At 38.5% G+C, this 18,243-nt stretch overlaps 1 protein-coding gene across 4 annotated transcripts; it reads right to left on the reverse strand.

Annotated features, from left to right (window-relative positions):
- Positions 1-560: 560 nt before the first annotated feature.
- DEPDC7 (DEP domain containing 7) lies at positions 561-18,125 on the reverse strand. Of its 4 annotated transcripts, none has more exons than XM_050758775.1 (10): positions 17,972-18,026; positions 11,195-11,357; positions 8,035-8,425; positions 6,323-6,450; positions 5,348-5,537; positions 2,554-2,765; positions 1,667-1,809; positions 1,351-1,476; positions 1,177-1,255; positions 561-881 (listed from the first exon to the last, which is right to left on the reverse strand). In XM_050758775.1, the coding sequence occupies exons 2-10, from the start codon at positions 11,271-11,273 to the stop codon at positions 688-690; spliced, it is 1,542 nt and encodes a 513-aa protein (XP_050614732.1). In that variant the 5' UTR covers positions 11,274-11,357; positions 17,972-18,026; the 3' UTR covers positions 561-687. The 4 variants fall into 4 exon arrangements, with proteins under 4 accessions (XP_050614732.1, XP_050614731.1, XP_050614733.1 ...); XM_050758774.1 differs by lacking the exon at positions 17,972-18,026 and adding an exon at positions 17,415-17,891; XM_050758776.1 differs by lacking the exon at positions 11,195-11,357 and having other exon boundaries at positions 17,972-18,125.
- Positions 18,126-18,243: the final 118 nt, after the last annotated feature.

The following is an 18,243-nucleotide window of genomic DNA, read 5'->3' on the forward strand; positions in this document are numbered from 1 at the left end:
TGACAATGGTATCATGGTTGTTTTTTTAATGTCCTTTTTGTCATGCACACCAACATTTTATAGCTGAAATATGATATCTGAAATTTGCTGGGGTGAGTGAGGAATGAGTCAGGGTATAGATTAAACAAGACTGTCCATGAGTTGGCAGTTGTCACTGTTAGTTAATGGGTACAAGCAAGAGTTCGTTACTCTATTTTCTCCACTTTTATATGTTTGAAATTTTCCATAATAAGCTTTAAAAATTGTGTTTTTGGAAGCATTAGGACAGTCTGATTTCTGATTTGTCTACAGCTTAAGGTAATTAGCAAATTCTTTTTATCATAGCCTAAGTTTCTATCTTGCATCTTTAGGGAGTACCTTTCAAAACACAAACCCCATTCCTATTAACATGTAATTATCGTTTTCTTTACTGTTTAATGCTTTCTTATACAAACACTGCAATGTCAACATCTAAATATTATGTTCTATAAAGCATTGAGCACAGTAATTATAAATCAACTCACTTAAGTACTTAACAGCGATACACCATATGATTAATACTCAGCTTCTGACACACAAAGTTATACAAAAAAATTTTTATTAAGTACAGTTTCATATTTAGAGCTTCCAAGCTTACAAATGTGATTGGATATTTAGGATACATAATTTATTCTTAAAATACACAACTTATATACAGACATTAAAAACTCAGTCTCCAAAATGCTCAATAAAGATGTCTGGGTGACACTTATAGAATTGACCTAGCAATTTTTTCTTCTCTTTGGCAGAAAGTTTTGAATCCTCATCAATAGTTTTTAGTAAATTCAACAGCTCATCTTTGGTTGTCTTCTGCGTATTGTTGGAATAGTCACGTTGATCAATTCTCTGGCAATAAATATATCCTTAAAGTTTAAAAGTAAAAAGTTCAGTTAATGACTCAATTCCTCATATTTAACCAAAAAAAATCAAGCAATATTCTTGTCTTTATGTTTTTCTTCCCCATTTTGTAATATGCACTGAAGATGGTAAGCACCGCTGACTTTCTAACCCTTGTCAAGTTGCTTAGTCTGAATTACTCTGAGGAGAATGTTTTAAATTTGGTTGAAATTAAAGTCCAACTACTTATAGCAAAACATTTTCAAAAAACACCTGAAATTTGTCTTTGGAAGATCATGAAAACAATATTTCTCAGATTACCTGCATCTCTATTTGGATCTCTTCCATTCTGTATGGCCATAAGCTTAACACTTACAATTTTATGTAGAGTTCCAGGAATCTTAAGAAAAAGAAGGGACATGGGACATTATCCAAATGCATTTTAATCTAGTGATCTATTACATAAGCTCAATTTAACTACTTTCACAATTTTACCTTAAAAACATCTTTCTGATGATCCATTAAAAAGAGTACCAGAAGATCTGTTTTGCCTTTGGATAAATTTTTATTGTCAACAATAGCTTTCGAGAATATCCTTTTCACAACCATTCGGTTGTCACTCTATAAAAATAAAACAAATATATCCAATAGTATATATTGAAGACACAAGTTTAATATAAAAGAGAATATTAAATATTAATAGCTATTATCCATTTCAGCATACTTGATGCTGAAGATGGAATAATCTAATACTTAATCTATAATTTATTAAGGATATTAAATACAACTAACAGTTAAACAAAAGACTTACTTCTTTCTGTAATTTAAACTCAGAAGGATTTGCTGCAACAGCCATGAAATACAGCAGTCTTCTAAATTCTTCTCTATTTTGGAAATCTAAAAGCTTTAGAAGGAGCTGGGTAGCTTCTAAAGCTATTTCCGTCTTCCCATTCACTTTAGCCAAAAGAAAAAACTGCTTTTAATTGACCAAATATGACTATATTAAAGGGAACAAAACTCAAGTTATAGTTTGAGTTAAAATGTGCACTTATTCAAAATTATTTCCAAAAGCAAAAGCAAGACTAGGAATTAACAATGATGGTGGATATCATAAAGGCAGCTTGTTCTCAAATTGGCAACTAACACCCTAAGTCCCTGTCATATAATATCTTCGGGCATTAAATCTAACTCTCAGCTTTGTGGATAAAATCCCATTCTGTTTTTCATTAATTCAGTACATTTGGGAGTATACCATGTGTACAAAACTCACATATCCAATTTTACTTGAGAAAAATAGGGGGAATTTTCTGAAACCTCCAATTTGTTTCCAACAAATTATGCAGCTCATTGGTAGAGAGACAAAGCAGAGAGTCTGCCATTTTGAAGAGACTGAACGGGCAGTAATGGTGGTGCTGGTAACTCTTCTAAAAGAAGAGAATTGCTGCTTTATGCTTAAGCTTCCGGTGAATGAGAGCAGCATTATGCTCCTGGGTAACCAGAAGTTTCTGCATAACTTTAGAGCTTGTTAAAGCCTCTTTCCAAATGACCTCTAGAAGTTTTTGAACAAACATACTTTCCATGAATTAATCCAGATCCATTCCCAGCTTGTAGTAGTACTATTTTGGTTCAGTTTGAGAACTAACTTTTTCTTGTTTCCTCCAAAAGATAAATGCTAGTATCCAATTAGATCTTACTTACCTAAGAGTTCTGCAATTCCATTATGAACGTCAGATAAGTGATTTAACAGAGGTTCCCTACTACTGTAATATCTGCCAATGGCATCAAACAGAAGTTCTTTCACTAAGTCTGTTCGGTCTGGTTGCTCAGGAAAGCTTCTGCTTATTTCCACCACCATCTGGTCTGGAAGGTATTCCAAACAGTCAATTGCTGCAGAGAGCCACTCATCTTCCCTATACGGGAGAGGGAAAGATTATTTAAAAGGCAAAGAATAACAAATATACACATGGTACCTAATTCACTAGCTATTTCATGCCATCAGGATAAATTTCTACATGAGCTTAAAAGATATGTATAGCTCTTTTTAATATGTAGCTAGATCATGTATCACATTTACAAGTTCAGTTTAATGTTTTCCCTTTATTTTTTCCTTTTTCACGAAAACAAACTCTCCACCACAATACAGAGGTGAAAAGAGCATACAAATTCAAACTCTGCTCTTGCTCTTCACATTTACAATGGAGACCCAGAAACTCCAAGTTACTTGCTCAGGCCTCAGGCAGGACTAGATCCAAGATCTGAGTTCTGGGCCAATATTTCTCCAACACAGTGTTGCTTACTTCAGAGCTCTGTATGATCTATTAGCTCTCCCTTTAGCTAGGACAGAAAAGTTTCAAACGTTTCAAAATAATTACACATCAGGCCTGGCGCGGTGGCTCACGCCTGTAATCCCAGCACTTTGGGAGGCCGAGCCAGGTGGATCACATGAGGTCAGGAGTTCGAGACGAGCCGGGCCAACATGGTGAAATCCCGTCTCTACTAAAAACGCAGAAATTAGCTGGGCATGGTGGTGTGCCCCTGTCATCCAAGACACTCGGAAGGCTGAGGTGGGAGAATTGTTTGAACCCAGAATGCAGAGGCTGCAGTGAGCCGAGATTGTGCCACTGCACTCCAGCCTGGGCAACAGAGCGAGACCTCATCTCAAAAAACAAACCAACAAAATAATCAAATATCAATTATCATCTACAGTAAAATCCTGCTGAGTAACTTCAGAAAAATGTTAATTTCAAGAAATAAAGTAGCAAACTTTTAATATTCCATTTTTTATATCTATCTATCTATCTATCTATCTATCTATCTATCTATCTATCTATCTATCTATTGTTAAAAAGCATTCAATCATGTCCTCTACTGCCATACTGCCATGGACTCCGGACAACTAATTCAGCCAGGTGAGGTATCTCAGGCAGGTCATTTCACCTCTCTCGACATCAGCTTCAACTTTATATGATAAGATGATCTTTAAGGTCACTTCTAACACAAATTCTGATTTTGTATATAAAAATTAATAATTATAAGGCCGGACGCAGTGGCTCACGCCTGTAATCCCAGCACTTTGGGAGGCCAACGTGGGCAGATCACAAGGTCAGGAGTTCAAGACCAGCCTGGCCAATATGGTGAAACCCCATCTCTACTAAAAATACAAAAATCAGCCAGGCGTGGTGGCGCGCACCTGTAGTTCCAGCTATTTGGGAGGCTGAGGCAGAAGAATCGCTTGAACCCAGGAGGCGGAGGTTGCAGTGAGCTGAGATCATGCCACTGCACTCCAGCCTGGGTGACAGAGGAAGACTCTATCTCAAAAAAAAAAAAAAAAAAAGAATTTAGTAATTACAAAATGTTTCACGTTCCTTTAGGTTATAGAAATGTGTTTTATCTGCAGAATTCAGTAACACATATGTTGGGATTAACTTTTTCATATAAGACTTTAAGCTGCCTTTTGGCATTCAACTGTTTATAGTATTAATAGTTCTTTGGAACGTAGAATTAGTGAAGTACTAAAAATGTAATTGTATTCCTTTCAAACATTTTCATCCCCTTAACTAGACTGGAACACTATCTGCTAAGGCAAAATAATAAAAAATTAAGCTAGAAAAATCCAATAACTTATTTTAACCTTCAATAATTTTTATAGAAGAGCCTCAAAGTTATGAGTAATGCAGAACTCTTCCTTAAGGAAAAAAAGTCTTAATTCCCTCAGCATCTAAAGTTAAGCCTTCAAACCTTAGGATTCATATTCAAGAGAGTAGTAACTGGAATGAGAGAGTTACTTTCATTGTTTTGTTTTTTCTAAGACAGAGTCTCACTCTGTCACCCAGGCTGGAATGCAGCAGCATGATCTCGGCTCACTGCAACCTCCACCTCCCAAGTTCAAGTGATTTTCCTGCCACAGCCTCCCAAGTAGCTGGGATTATGTGCCACCATCCCTGGCTAATTTTTGTATTTTTAGTAGAGTCGGGGTTTTATCATGTTGGCCAGGCTGGTCTCGAACTCCTGACCTTAAGTGATCCAACCACCTCGGCCTCCCAAAGTGCTGGGATTACAGGCGTGGGCCACCGCACCCCGCCTTATTGTATTTCTTTAATACAACTAGTTAACTAAATACATATGTAACAGACATTCTAGATACGTGATCAAAGGATCTCAAGAATCTGTCAAATCTGTTTCTACCAGGTCCCTTTGAGAAATCTTAGAGTTCAGACAGCTCTACATTTTAACAAAGATAAGAAGCTAAAGCATAATCATTTTTTTCACTTAATGTACAAGTTACATGTGAAACAAAAATGAATATGAAAAATGAAACAAATCTTTTTCTAATTTTGACTAATGTCATTTTGTTCTTCACATTCTCAAATACTGGTAATATTAACAATGCATATCTGATCCTATAGAAAAAAAAATAGAACAGATTATCTTAAAACCATTCTCTCAATCTACCTACAAACACACTCAAATTATTATATGTATTTCCACATACTGAGAGTCACTATAAGCCTTGAGAATCCCTCGATCCAGATAGTTACTGCTGTTGACCATGTCGGACTGCCTCTTAGATTGAGGAACTTTAGGTACAGCCTCTTGCTGTTTCAATAAGGAGTCAAGAAGTGGAAGATCTACAAGTTGTAGTAGACGCCCAATTGTTTCTTCTTGCCACACTTCATTAATAACTACACAGGAAAAATGACAAGGTGAAAAGTAACAATAGTTACTATATGCTCACCATAATATTTTTCTAAGCAGGTCTAAGCTAGTAAAATTTGTGGCCAAAAAGAAAGAAAAAGTCAACCTTATGAAGTGCTTTCTTATAACAAAGTAAAACAATCCAAGATTTGTTTAGAGTGTAGGAGAATAGGCTTTGGACAACAGGAATTCTTTTCATTCTTTGTACTGTAAAAAGCAATCTGTCAGAGATAAGAGATCAAGTCATGTAACATGTTAATAAGGACTTTGGAAGAAAGAATGATTCATTCAAGCTAAAAACTTGTTTGAAACTATTGGCTGCAGATTATTCCACTCAGGGTTTCCACAACTGGAATGGGGGAAAGGTGGAAATTAAAGTCATTAAACTATATTCCATTGCCGCAGACAAGGAAGAACTGAAGAATTCTGTTAACGTTTTAATGTAATTTTCAACTTTTATTTGACCTAATAAAATCTTAGGAAAAGAAATATCTGAAAGCATATTTTCAATACAAATCTGCATGCAAAACATCTCAGATCTGAACCTTTGCCAGCTGATCGGACAAAAGTCAGTGTTCAAGAGTTCTAACACTGATCTATTTGTTAAAGATAATAGACTTCTGTTAAAATTTAACATAAACAGCTTTAATACATAGTGCACTCTTTCTCTGTACTTTGAATATGTAAAATCTAATAAAGGTTAACATTTAAAAATTTTAAATAACTTTGAAGTTAGTCTTCTACTTCTTACTTTGCTTCATCTTTAGCTTACCTTGTGGAGACAAGGTTGCAGAGACATTTACATGAGGGGAGTTGGCAGGCTTTAAACTCAGATTTTCCCACAGGTCCTCTAAACTGGCTGATTTGATATCAGATGACTTAAATAATGCATCTGCATACCTAAAATGAATTTATTTCAGAAATGAACATTTACTAAGCCCACAGAAATATTTTAGTATTTGAGAGCTAAGAGTTTTCTACAGAGTTATGCATTTCAGAGCAAAACCACAACAAATCCAAATTCTAAGAGTAGAATAAATTATAAAAACACCCACCTTCTTTCTCAAGCATATTCTGTTCTCCTTTGAACATTTTCTTAGATTTAAGTGATTCGATGACTAAAATCTTAGTCGCCAGTTTAAAAATGCAATCAAACATAACTGAACTTCATTATGCGTACTGGTTTTATCAGTTATCTCTTTGTGGGGCATTCTTTGGTGGAGAAATTCTCCACCAAAGAATTTCTAAATACAGATCCACAGCCCTTTACCTGCAATTCTAAAACCCAAAAAGCTTTGAAAATCAAAGGTCTATTTAGAGCTCATATAGTGACAAAACCTGTCCCGAGACTATAATAGCTTTAATTTATCCCGGTAGTATATTCTTTTGTTTACCACAGAAATATCATAATGCTTGATTACCAGATGTTGTCCCAGATGCCTCTAGGGATGTTGAACCATATATATGTACAACATAACTTTTCTAAATGCTCCAAAGTTCCAAATTCCTAAATGCATCCAGACCCAAAGATTTCAGATAAAGTGTGTGAACCTGCATCTGAAAGTGTTGACCGTGCCTTACTTTATCCTCATATTTCCTTTCTACACAAAGAGGTACATTTTATCATGTTTTAGATTGGGTTAAAACATGTAAAAATGGGCCAGGCGCAGTGGCTTATGCTTCTAATTATTCCAACACTTTAGGAGGCCAAGATGGGAAGATCACTTGAGCCCAGGAGTTTCAGACTAGCCTGGTCTCGAACCATAATGGGATTCTGTCTCCACAGAAAAAGAAAAGAAAAAGAATTAGCCAGGCATGGTGGTGTATGCCCGTAGTCCCAGCTACTGGGAGGCCAGGGTGGGAGGGCTGCTTGAGCCCAAGAGGCTGACGATGCAGTGAGCTGAGATCACACCACTGCACTCCAGTCTGGGTGAGAGAGTAAGACCCTGCCTCGTCAGATCTGAATTATAAGAGCTTCAACTATACCTCTGTGTCACCACTGCACAGTTTAGCTGAGGGTAACAAAGGGGAAAAGGTAAAGTTGGCTTACTTCATGACAAATAGCTATAAGTTCATTATGCATTATCACCCACATCCATTTCAATCACTGGATTCCACAATTCTGTCTCCCCAGTTTCCCTTTAAATGATTCCTTCTTCTCTCCCACCTCAGTCTGGGTTTCTCTCTGCCTGCCTTCGCTATGTTCTCATACCAAGTGGCATGAAAACATTTTTTACACTGTAACTATAACCTGAAGCAGGAAAATCAAAGTGTTGTTGACTGCTTCTGCTAAATATAAAGTATGACTAGGAGATACCCAATAAAGTTAACACAATTTCGTCGCACTTTATCAAATTTACCCACAGACCCATATTTTAGCCACATTTACTGCTAAAAAGCTAATATAAAGCCAGTTGGCATCTCATAAAAAGGTAGACAAAATCCTGTCAATATCCCCGTGATAATCTAACATTATAGACCAACCTGGAAGGTGAACATAGTTTGTTCTCTTTGCCTAACTGACTGTCTTGGTTAGGTATTGTGGTGAATCTATAAAGGCTGCAACTACTATCTTCAAATGTAGGTTTTTTGTCTTTTCCAAAGACTTTGGTTGGAATTGCTTCAAATACTTTGTAGTCCATAAGTGCTTGACACACTCTCACCACTTTGGCCCGAGGAATATCTACATCACCAAAATACTTATTCTGAATTAGGTGAGAAAAAATGACATCCACAGCTTCTGAACCAACAAAGCAGTCATTGTGCCGTTTTAAACGGTGCCTTCGTTTTTTCACTTCCACTTGTGTTTGAAGAGTGTTTATGATGCTGCTCCATACATATGTGGCTCCAAATGGCTTCTGAGCTACACTGAAACCTAGGAGAAAAATCATAGAGAAACTGGGATTTGGTACCTTGTTCATTTGTAATAAGGTCTAAGCAATCCTTAGACAAAAATGTAGTAATTTCCAAAGTTATTGATAAGGAGCAACTATGAGGGTAGCTTATTGAAATACTGCTTTAATAGCAATTCATTAAAAAATATGGTACTTATTATATGCCAAATACTGTTCTATATGCTAAGATACAAGAGTAAGCAAAATAAGATCCCTGTTCCCAGAAACTTAAGACTTTGTAGGAAGACAATCCATACATGTTAGATCAGTGCTGAGGAGAACAATAAAGCTAGATAAGATAAGGAATGCTACTTTAAATGGGATGTCAGGAAAGACCTGTGTGATAAGGTTATACCTGAGCGTAAACTCAAGTAAAACCAAGAAGCAAGCTGTGCAGACATCTGGGGAAAGAGCACATACCCTGAGGTGGGAGTGTGCTCTGGTAGGACAGAAGGGAGGTCAGCACAGCCAGAGTGGTGTGGGGAGGGAAAGAAGAACAGGAAGTTAGATCAAGGAGGGAGAGGGGCTGGCGTTTGAGACTGGGAGTTAGGAGGACACATCAAGTAGGACCTTGTGGCAGTTACCAGTTATGTACAAGAATTCTATTACATGCCTTATGTAAATTATCTAATCTTCAATAGCAACCTGTGAGGTAGGTATCGTTTCCATTTGAGAGATGGAAAACAGAGTCACAGAGGTTACATAGCACTTCCAGATATTATATTACATAGCACTTCCAGATATTATATTGAAAGAGGGACTTGGCTCATGTTTTATATGACTTTGAAGCACTTATGAGTCATACACACACACACACACACAGTCACGCACCACAAAACAACATTTCTGTCAACAATGTACCACATATAACAGTGGTCCTACATAATTACAATGGAGCTTAAAAATTCCTGTTTCTAGCTCTTGCTGTACCTTTTCTATGTTTAGATACACAAGTACTTATCATTGTGTTACAACTGCTTACAGCATTCAGTACAGCTCTGCATGTTTGTGGCCTAGAAGCAACAGGCTATCCCACATAGCCTAGGTGTGTAGCAGGCTATACCATCAAGGTTTGTGGAACTACACTCTATGATGTTTGCACAACAATGAAATTACCAGACAATACATTTCTCAGTACATATCCCTGTCACTACACTATGCATGACTGTGTACACACACACACACACACACACACACAAAATCACTGCAGGAATAAACTAATATTTTTAAAGCCTCCTATGATGCAGGCTTATGAGTTAAACACTTTGTATGCAGGGTAAAGTAACAATTTGGTTCCTACCCTATAGGAGCTTATGACCTATTGCAAAGACAGTACGCACAGAAGTAAAGCAAGATTTTTGCCAAACACAAAAGGAGAAAAACAAACTTTCAAAAATATCCTATATTTTTCCTCATTGTAATTGGCAGATATTTGGAAATCAATAGGAAAGAAATCAGGTCTTGGGCTTTTGAAAACCGATGGAATGGATTACAGCGAATCACCCACTTGGTGGCTGGCTGGCTCTCTCCCCTTTTTCCTTTCATAAAGAGTTCTTCTCTCCCTCCCCTTTAACGTGTTACACTTTTTAGTGATCCTCTGAAAACTCAGCAATCCTAATTTAAGCCCCATTTATGTTTAGTTTGTTACTTCCTTTATTTTTACGATATTTTGGCAGAGAGGTTGAAGTTATTACTTCCTTTAAGATACTCTAAAAAGGAAAACCATATGCATGAGTACAATGGTAAGGAAAAAAGGAAATTATAATTAAAGAAATTGCTACTTGAAATTATCTTCCTACTTTTTTAGGCAAAATAGAATGTGTAAGATGATGAAAGCATAAGATAAGCTCCTGAAGGACATTATTAAAACTCCTTTACAGCCTGCTGAAGATAGTGAAACGTCCTCTCTACTAAAAATACAAAAATTGGCCAGGCATGGTGTCAGGCACCTGTAATTCCAGCTACTCAGGAGGCTGAGACAGAATTGCTTGAAGGTGGGAGAAAGAGGTTGCAGTGAGCTGAGACAGTGCCACTGCACTTCAACCTGGACTACAAAGGAAGACTCCCTCTAATAAACAAACAAACAAACAACTCCTCTTAGTGCACTAGAGCCATAAATTATAAGTGGGTCATTTGAAATTCATCTCTTATGCTGCAATAAATACAAGGAGTACACTGAACCACTACACTGATTTCACTTGTAGCATAATTCTGTAGCTACTAGCAATTTAAACATCTTTATAGTGAAAATTAATAGCATATACACAAACACACAGCCCTTTATTGTTTGTTTGTATATTTCTAATACTAAAAGTAGATGGGTAATTTACTACCTACTTGCTCGTCGCCCAGGCTGGAGTGCAGTGGCGTGATCTTGGCTCACTGCAAGCTCCGCCTCCTGGGTTCACGCCATTCTCCTGCCTCAGCCTCCCGAGTAGCTGGGACTACAGGTGCCCACCACCATGCCTGGCTAATTTTTTGTATTGTTTTTCAGTAGAGACGGGATTCCACCGTATTAGCCAGGATAGTCTCGATCTCCTGACCTCGTGAACCTCCCGCCTCGGCCTCACAAAGTGAGCGAGATTGTTTTTAATTGTCAAAATTGTATTTTAAATTTGAAGATATTTCACGAGCCAGTACTAAACAAAGATGGAAGGAATTGTTGCCAGTCTTCCAAATATAATGTGAGCTGTTTCAGAAACTGAATTATGGAGAACTGACTAAATAAATCAAGCTGTAATTAGACTTACTCTTGGTACAGTATTTAGTCTCTGTTGAACAGGACAAGAATGAGGAATCTGATGGAATCTCAAAGTAAGTCCATGTCATTCCTGGTATGCAGAACTCAGGAGTAGTTGTACTGTTTCCAGTCACAATGCCTAAACATTGTGAGCGACTAATATTCTTAACTTCCTAAAATACCAGAGATTATAAATAAGATTTAAATAAACAATTTCTGCTTAACTTTTCAAATCTTTATTATTAATAGCTAACATTTGAGTATTTACACTATGACAGGCTCTGTCTTCTCGCATTTAATTCTGATAAGCTTCTCTGCGAAATGATTATTAATAATCCTATTTTGAGGAAACTGAGGCTCCGTGAGTTAAACCTCCCCTCAGTTACGCAGCTAATAAATACATACTAGTTTTTCCTAGTACTTAAATATAAATATATGAAAAGTCAGCCACCAGATAAGTCGTTTAAGCATTAACCTTTCGCTGGAAACTTGGATTAAGTGAAACAGCTTAAAGAGAGCCAAGAGATAAAACAAACTAAGAACCCTTAATCAAGCTATTTAAAAACAGTAGTCACTACTCTTAAAATAAGGCAGGATATCATAAATTCTGTAATAAATAATACCATAGTACACAGGGTAAGACAGGAAGACATGCAAGATTCATACTTCAATCAGACTGCCTTTTAAGAACCAATGAGACAGACTTTTGGACTAGTTATAATAAAAAGATGAAACACATAAGTCATAACACTTGAGCTACAAGTAGGTTAGTATACAAATCGTAAATGATAAGGCTGAGTCACTTATTAATTACAGATCAATAAGACAGCTGAAGAGGGCGGTGTAGTTGGCCTCAATGAGTAAACGGCTAATCTTCACAGAATAATTAGAGGTAAAGAATAAATTTCCCCATATTAACTTGTGGGAAATCAGGAGGTTTTGCAGGTTGAATAACACTGTATAAAAGATTAAAGAACTGATTAGAGCAGGATAGTAGGCACCTGTGAACCACAGGCTTCCAGAGTCCTCCAGGCATGATACAATACAGCCCTCACAGGTCCCCTCTGTTCTCACTGACCATCAATTCCCAACCATTGCATCCTGGGGAATTTCCCTTCAAGCACCACGACCTACAGACCCAAACTAGCTCATGTTCATACAGATTCTTTCATACACAATGTACCCTGGACTTGACAAGTAAATGTGCCAAAACTCATACCAGGATAACCTGCTTTTTTAAATGCTGACTTCACCAGTTGAACACATATCCCCCACATACTGGTTTGAAACTTATTTATCATCATCTAAAAGCTGAAATGAATATTGGTATAGCAGATCATGGCCCAGTAAGATGACTTACTGTGATTTCTAAACAGGATTTAAGAGACCAGAAATAGACAATGAATGTTTTTTAAGTCTTGCTATCAGAATTAAGGGTTCAGCTTGTCCTCAAACCTCACTTTCATATGAGCTAAACAACTTTTTGAAATCCATCACTATCTACATCTTGATGCTTCCTTACATTTTGTCAAGCATTTTCTTTTTTTTTCTTTTTCTTTTGAGATGGTGTCTCACTCTGTCACCAGGCTGGAGTGCAGTGGCACGATCTCGGCTCACTGCAACCTCCAACTCCCTGGTTCAAGTGATTTTCCTGCCTCAGCCTCCTGAGTAGGTAGGATTACAGGCACCCACTACCACGTCCAGCTAATTTTTTTTTTTTTTTTTTGTATTTTTAGTAGCGACAGGGTTTCACCATGTTGGCCAGGATGGTCTCGAACTCCTGACCTCGTGATCCACCCACCTCAGCCTCCCAAAGTGCTGGGATTACAGGTGTGAGCCACCACGCCCAGCCTGGTCAAACATTTTCTAAAAGCATCATGGGACAAATGGAATCAAAGAGTTTAGAGATCAGCTATAAAAACTCTGGATAAGAGACAATCTCTGTAAGTAGGTTTCTTCATCTACTGATAAAATAGTTGAACACAATATTTTAGGTTAGTTTCAGGTCTAAGCTGCCAGGCCAGGCACAGTGGCTCATACCTCTGATCCCAGGACTTTGGAAGGCCACCGCGGGAAGATTGCTTGAGGCCAGGAGTTCAAGATTACAGTGGGCTATGATTGCATCATTGTACTCCAGCCTGGGTGACAAAGTGAGATCCTGTCTTTAAATAAACTGATTATAGGAATGTAAAGACTGAAACTATGTTTCCTCCATTTAGATAAGGACACTGAACACCAAATATGGCAGATCCATAGGCAAGAAAGGAAGCATTTGGACAAATTTTATTGTACCAGATACAAAACCTTTTGGAAGGTTGCCTAATGAGGTTCAGAAATAATTTAATTATCTAGCCTACAACACATAGTCTTAAGCACTATATAAAACTAGGCTAGTTAACCTTCATTTTTCAAGCAGACTCATCCTTATTTGCTTGAAAACAATAGCTATTTTTCAAAAGCTGCCCTTCACATGTATTTGAACTCTACCATAAAAAATTTGCCAACAGTAAAAGTTAAACTTCAGTAATAATCATCCTCGCTTCTAAGAATTCACACTAAATAATCAAGTTACAACAATTCCTTAAAAATGTCAACAAATTACATTTACCCAAAAATTAGGGATAATCAGCATCAACCATAATCCACCTTGTCAGCAACCCCAGCCTACTGTGAAAACCTATTTAAAGGGAAAACAATTGTATAATCACTTCTAATAGTAAGATTATATTAAATCTTTAGAAGTAGATCAATATACACATTATAAAATTGGATCCCAATGTAAGGTAAACATACACACAAAATTACTAAAACACACTACCTCTTAATGAACATATAACAATTTTTTTTTCATTCTTGGTCTTTAGACTGTACTTAAAAAAAAAAAAAAAAAAAAAAAAAAAAAAAAAGGAACTGAATCCAGACAGCTGATGTTTCTCCATAAAACTTTTAAGAGATGGTGAGCTAGTGCCCGATTTCTTTCAGATTTCCTAATAGTTCACAGAGATTTAAATTATTTAATTGCCTTACAGATTGCCTCAATATAATACAATTGGTTATCAATATCTGTCAGTTGCTAATTATTGCTAACTACTAAAAAACTTATTTTTTTTCGTTTTTCTTTTCTTTTCTTTTTTTTTTTTTTGAGACAGAGGATTACTTTGTCATCCAGGCTAGAGTGCAGTGGTGTGATCTTGGCTCACCACAACCTCTGCCTCCCGGGTTCAAGCGATTCTCCTGCCTCAACCTCCCAAGTAGCTGGGATTACAGGTGTGCACCACTACACCCAGATAATTTTTGGATTTTTTTTTTTTTTTTTTTATAGCAGAAATAGGGTTTCATCGCATTGGCCAGGCTGATCTCAAACTCCTGGCCTTGAATAATCCACCTGCCTCAACCTCCCAAAGTGCTGGCATTACAGATGTGAGCCACTACACCCCATTCATAAAAAAAAAATTTTAAAGAAAGGTTAACCCAGTGGTTCTCAATGGGTGATTATACCCCCCACAGGCCATGTCTGGAGACATTTTTGATTATCACAATGAGTGTGGGTATTGCTGGCATCTAGTGGGCAGAGGGATGCTACTAAACATCCTACAATGCACAGACAGCCCCCACAACAAAGAAAGCGTCACTAGTGCCAAGGTTAAGAAACCTTGGGTTGACTGAATACTGTTCAGACATGGAAACTTGTGCTAACACAGCAGACACAGTGCTAGGTGCTGTGACTACAAAGAATTAGACCAGTGTGGACTCTGCAGTCGCAGGGACCTGAGTTCCATTGTTGGGTCCCTCATTTACTAATAACACAATCTTGAGCAAACTGCCTAACTTTTCTGTTGCAAAACAGAGCTAACTCCACTTCTCTACTCATTGCGAGGATCATGAGATAATATTTTAATGTCTCACAAAATGCCCAGAAATTGTATCACTAAAAACAAGAGGAGGAAACTGTCATAGTCTAGAAGACTCAGTACATGACAACTCAATGTAATACAATATCTTGGATGGGATCCTGGAAGAGAACATTAAGCAAACACCAAGGGAATCTAAGTGTGGAATCTTCAGTTAATAATTATATGTATCAATATTGGTTCATTAATTATGACAAATGGACCATACTATTTAGTGAATCTATTCTAAAATTTTAAGTTTATTTTAAAAGTAGAAAGAAAAGGGAGGTATCTTTCTTCCTCTTCCTTCCTCTGAACTCAGAGGACACAGTCCCCAACCTTAGGAGTTTACCTTTTATTTACTCCTACTACCTGGATGATGTCAAGCTCTGAATAGTATTCAATCACATAAAGGCCACCAGGAGATGAGAAGACAAAATGTGACACGTACCAGAGGATTTAACTTTTCATCAGAAAATAACACATCTATAAATCCTAAACCATTTAGGATTTAAGAGAATTTTAAGACAGATTTTTTCAAACGAGGTTTTAAAATATTACTCAAAGAATTGTCAAGACAACAAAGAAAAAGGACGTTTGTTGGATAGTAACCAAAATCTCATGAAAATATTAATAAATGTAAAGAGAATTGTGTTTATGGTGTTAAAACTGGACAGTTGTGACTGAGTGGAAAAATTTTCTATACTATGATCCCAACATTACAACACTTTTACTGGATATTGGTTCCGGTAGTCCAAAGTTTATTTTCCTGCTAGTTGGCATTAGAGGTGTCATGCTGAAGACTGTGATTGCCTCTGAAAAAAAGGGTGCAGGTAGGTAAAAGAAGTGTCTACCAACACAAAAAATTTAAAATATCTATGAGAATTATCAGCGAAAGCAGACATTGGTCCCTGCTTTAATTCACACAGATTAATGAGACAGCATATGGGAAGTACTTTGAGCGCCCTGGAAAAGTGATACCAGGCAAACTCAAAGAATTAGGTTACAGTATAAAGGGATAACAGGATAACAGACTACTTTCTTGTTTGTTATATTAAAAGACAAGTGTTTTTGACGTACTCGCTTAAGACTGGCATACAGATCTCATTTCTTGTACATAAATCAGGTCCCTGGTCATTACAGCCCCTTTAAGGTAAGGGAGAGTTACTAATCGGTGGAGAAACAAAAGTACGAAGCTGCCTGCCAGAGCACACAGAAAGAGAATGGCAAAGAACCAAGAACCGTGTGCTCCCATTACCTTGCTCACTGGGACTATGACAAGGCCACTAAAGGGTGAAAGAAAGGCTAACAAATGTTACCAGGTCGGGATTCCAGCGGTAGCAAGCAAAACGAATGAGAACAGCAGCCGGTCCCTTTCTGTCCACTGCAGCTGGTGTGCCGAGGGCAGCGGTTTCTTTCCTTTGACTCCTGATAACCAGCACTTCAACTCTTCCCTTTGATAGTTATCTACTTAATTTCTGAATACATACTTCCTTACACCATCTAAGAACCTGTTCACAAATGCCCAAAGCTCCAGAATTGGTATTTCAGCTATTAGAGAAAACAGGGTACCATGTTTTTATTTTAAGCAGGTGACATCTGGGAATTTCCTTCACTGAGTAAATGGGCCCAAAAGATTTCTCAAGACTGTTCTCAGTATCATTTGGTTTTAAACTCCCAAATGTCTTAGCATTTGTCTTCTCTTCACAACGTAAATCAAGGAGACATTCTCAATGTGGCCACTATGTGCTTATCTGGATCCTTTACATGAGAGCAGACTAAGGTCAATATTATGAAGTTTCTTAGAAAAGGACAAGTGAAAAATGGTCCTCTATCATAATCTGTCGTTAGCATTTTGAAGCTTAAAAGGAGCATTAGTAAGTCAACCACAAGAGTGGGGCCACTGAGAAGCACCCATTTGACCCACAGGAAGGAATCACAGTTTCACTGTGATTGTTTTTACAAATGAAAGGCTTTTGTCAGAAAGGGAACCAATTCCTACAACATCCCAGACTGGAGCTCCAGAAAGGGGGTAAGTTATAACTTAACCAAAAGAAAAAAAAGCCAAGTGTTATCTGAATATCTTAACAGTTATCTGACTCACCCCTATTAACTGAGTTGTAGATCTGCTATAACCAGCATTTTAGAAGTGATATCCGATTCTGCTCATGTGTTTGAACATTTAAAGAAACCAGGATCCTAAATCAACTGCCCCCAAAAGACACGATTAAGCCAGTGGCAGAATTTGCCAACTTCTCTCCTAATTTCATGTAACTATTTTTTTAGCCAAAAACTTCTATTCACTAAAATACGGCTTATACATAGAGTGTTAATAAATACCTTTTATGCCAAATTCCTACCAGTAGAACTCACATAAACCTCTCATCCCTCCCAGGAAGAGTCTGAGGAGACAAGCTGACTCTTGACTCCTAGCAGTCTGGAGAACAAAGTGGGCAAGGGAGGCGCTCGGCCCCTGGCCATACTGTGCAGTCAAGGTTTGTGGTTGAGACAGGGGGCAAAGAACTACACAAATTCCAGATATCACACTTGTCACCGGTAGCACCGCGGAGCATATCCCGGGGCTCCACGGCGCGTGCTTGGCACGTTAGCGGGCGCACAGACCAACGCGCGGTGAAGGTGAGAGTTTGGGTAGACAGAAAGAAGCTGGGTTGTGCGGGCGGGGTCGGCAGCCTGCAGCCCACCAGCCAGAGAGGAACCCGATCCGCCCGCTCGCCGGGGGCGTTGGCCAAGTGGTCGCAGCTGTGCGGGGCTCGCCCAGCCGGCCGTTGCCAGGCTTAGGCGGCCGAACGCCCTACGCCGCCCGCCCCGCGCCGGGACCCAGCCCGCGCACCCCAGCCCGCCCCACGCCATCCCGGGTGGCGGTCCTCGGCACCTACCGGGAGGCCTGTGCGCGGGGCTGTGAAGAGCCGAGAGATTCAGCGCAGCAGCCTTCTCCCGCACGGTGGCCATAGCCCTCGCTCCCCGGACGCCAACTCCTCCAACAGCTTCACAGCTCACTGAGCGCCCGTCTGTTAACTGGGCGGGGCGGGGCTCACTGCAGGCCCCGCCCCCGCTGCCGGTCACGTGTCACTCTGGCACCCACTGAACGTAGCCCGCGGCGCCAGAGATCCAAGTTTCCTCGGGCGCGAAGCCACGCGAGCGGTGTCCG

The sequence above is a fragment of the Macaca thibetana genome, chromosome 14, assembly GCF_024542745.1.
Source record: "Macaca thibetana thibetana isolate TM-01 chromosome 14, ASM2454274v1, whole genome shotgun sequence".
In the NCBI taxonomy this organism is placed as follows: domain Eukaryota; kingdom Metazoa; phylum Chordata; class Mammalia; order Primates; family Cercopithecidae; genus Macaca; species Macaca thibetana.

Coding starts and splice junctions, on each gene's coding strand:
- DEPDC7 (XM_050758775.1), bottom strand. CDS start 11,273: ATGACATGGACTTACTTTGAGATTCCATCAGATTCCTCATTCTTGTCC. Junction 8,426..11,194: donor GACTAAATACTGTACCAAGA/GTAAGTCTAATT, acceptor TTTTTCTCCTAG/GTTTCAGTGTAGCTCAGAAG. Junction 1,810..2,553: donor TGGAATTGCAGAACTCTTAG/GTAAGTAAGATC, acceptor TTTTGGCTAAAG/TGAATGGGAAGACGGAAATA.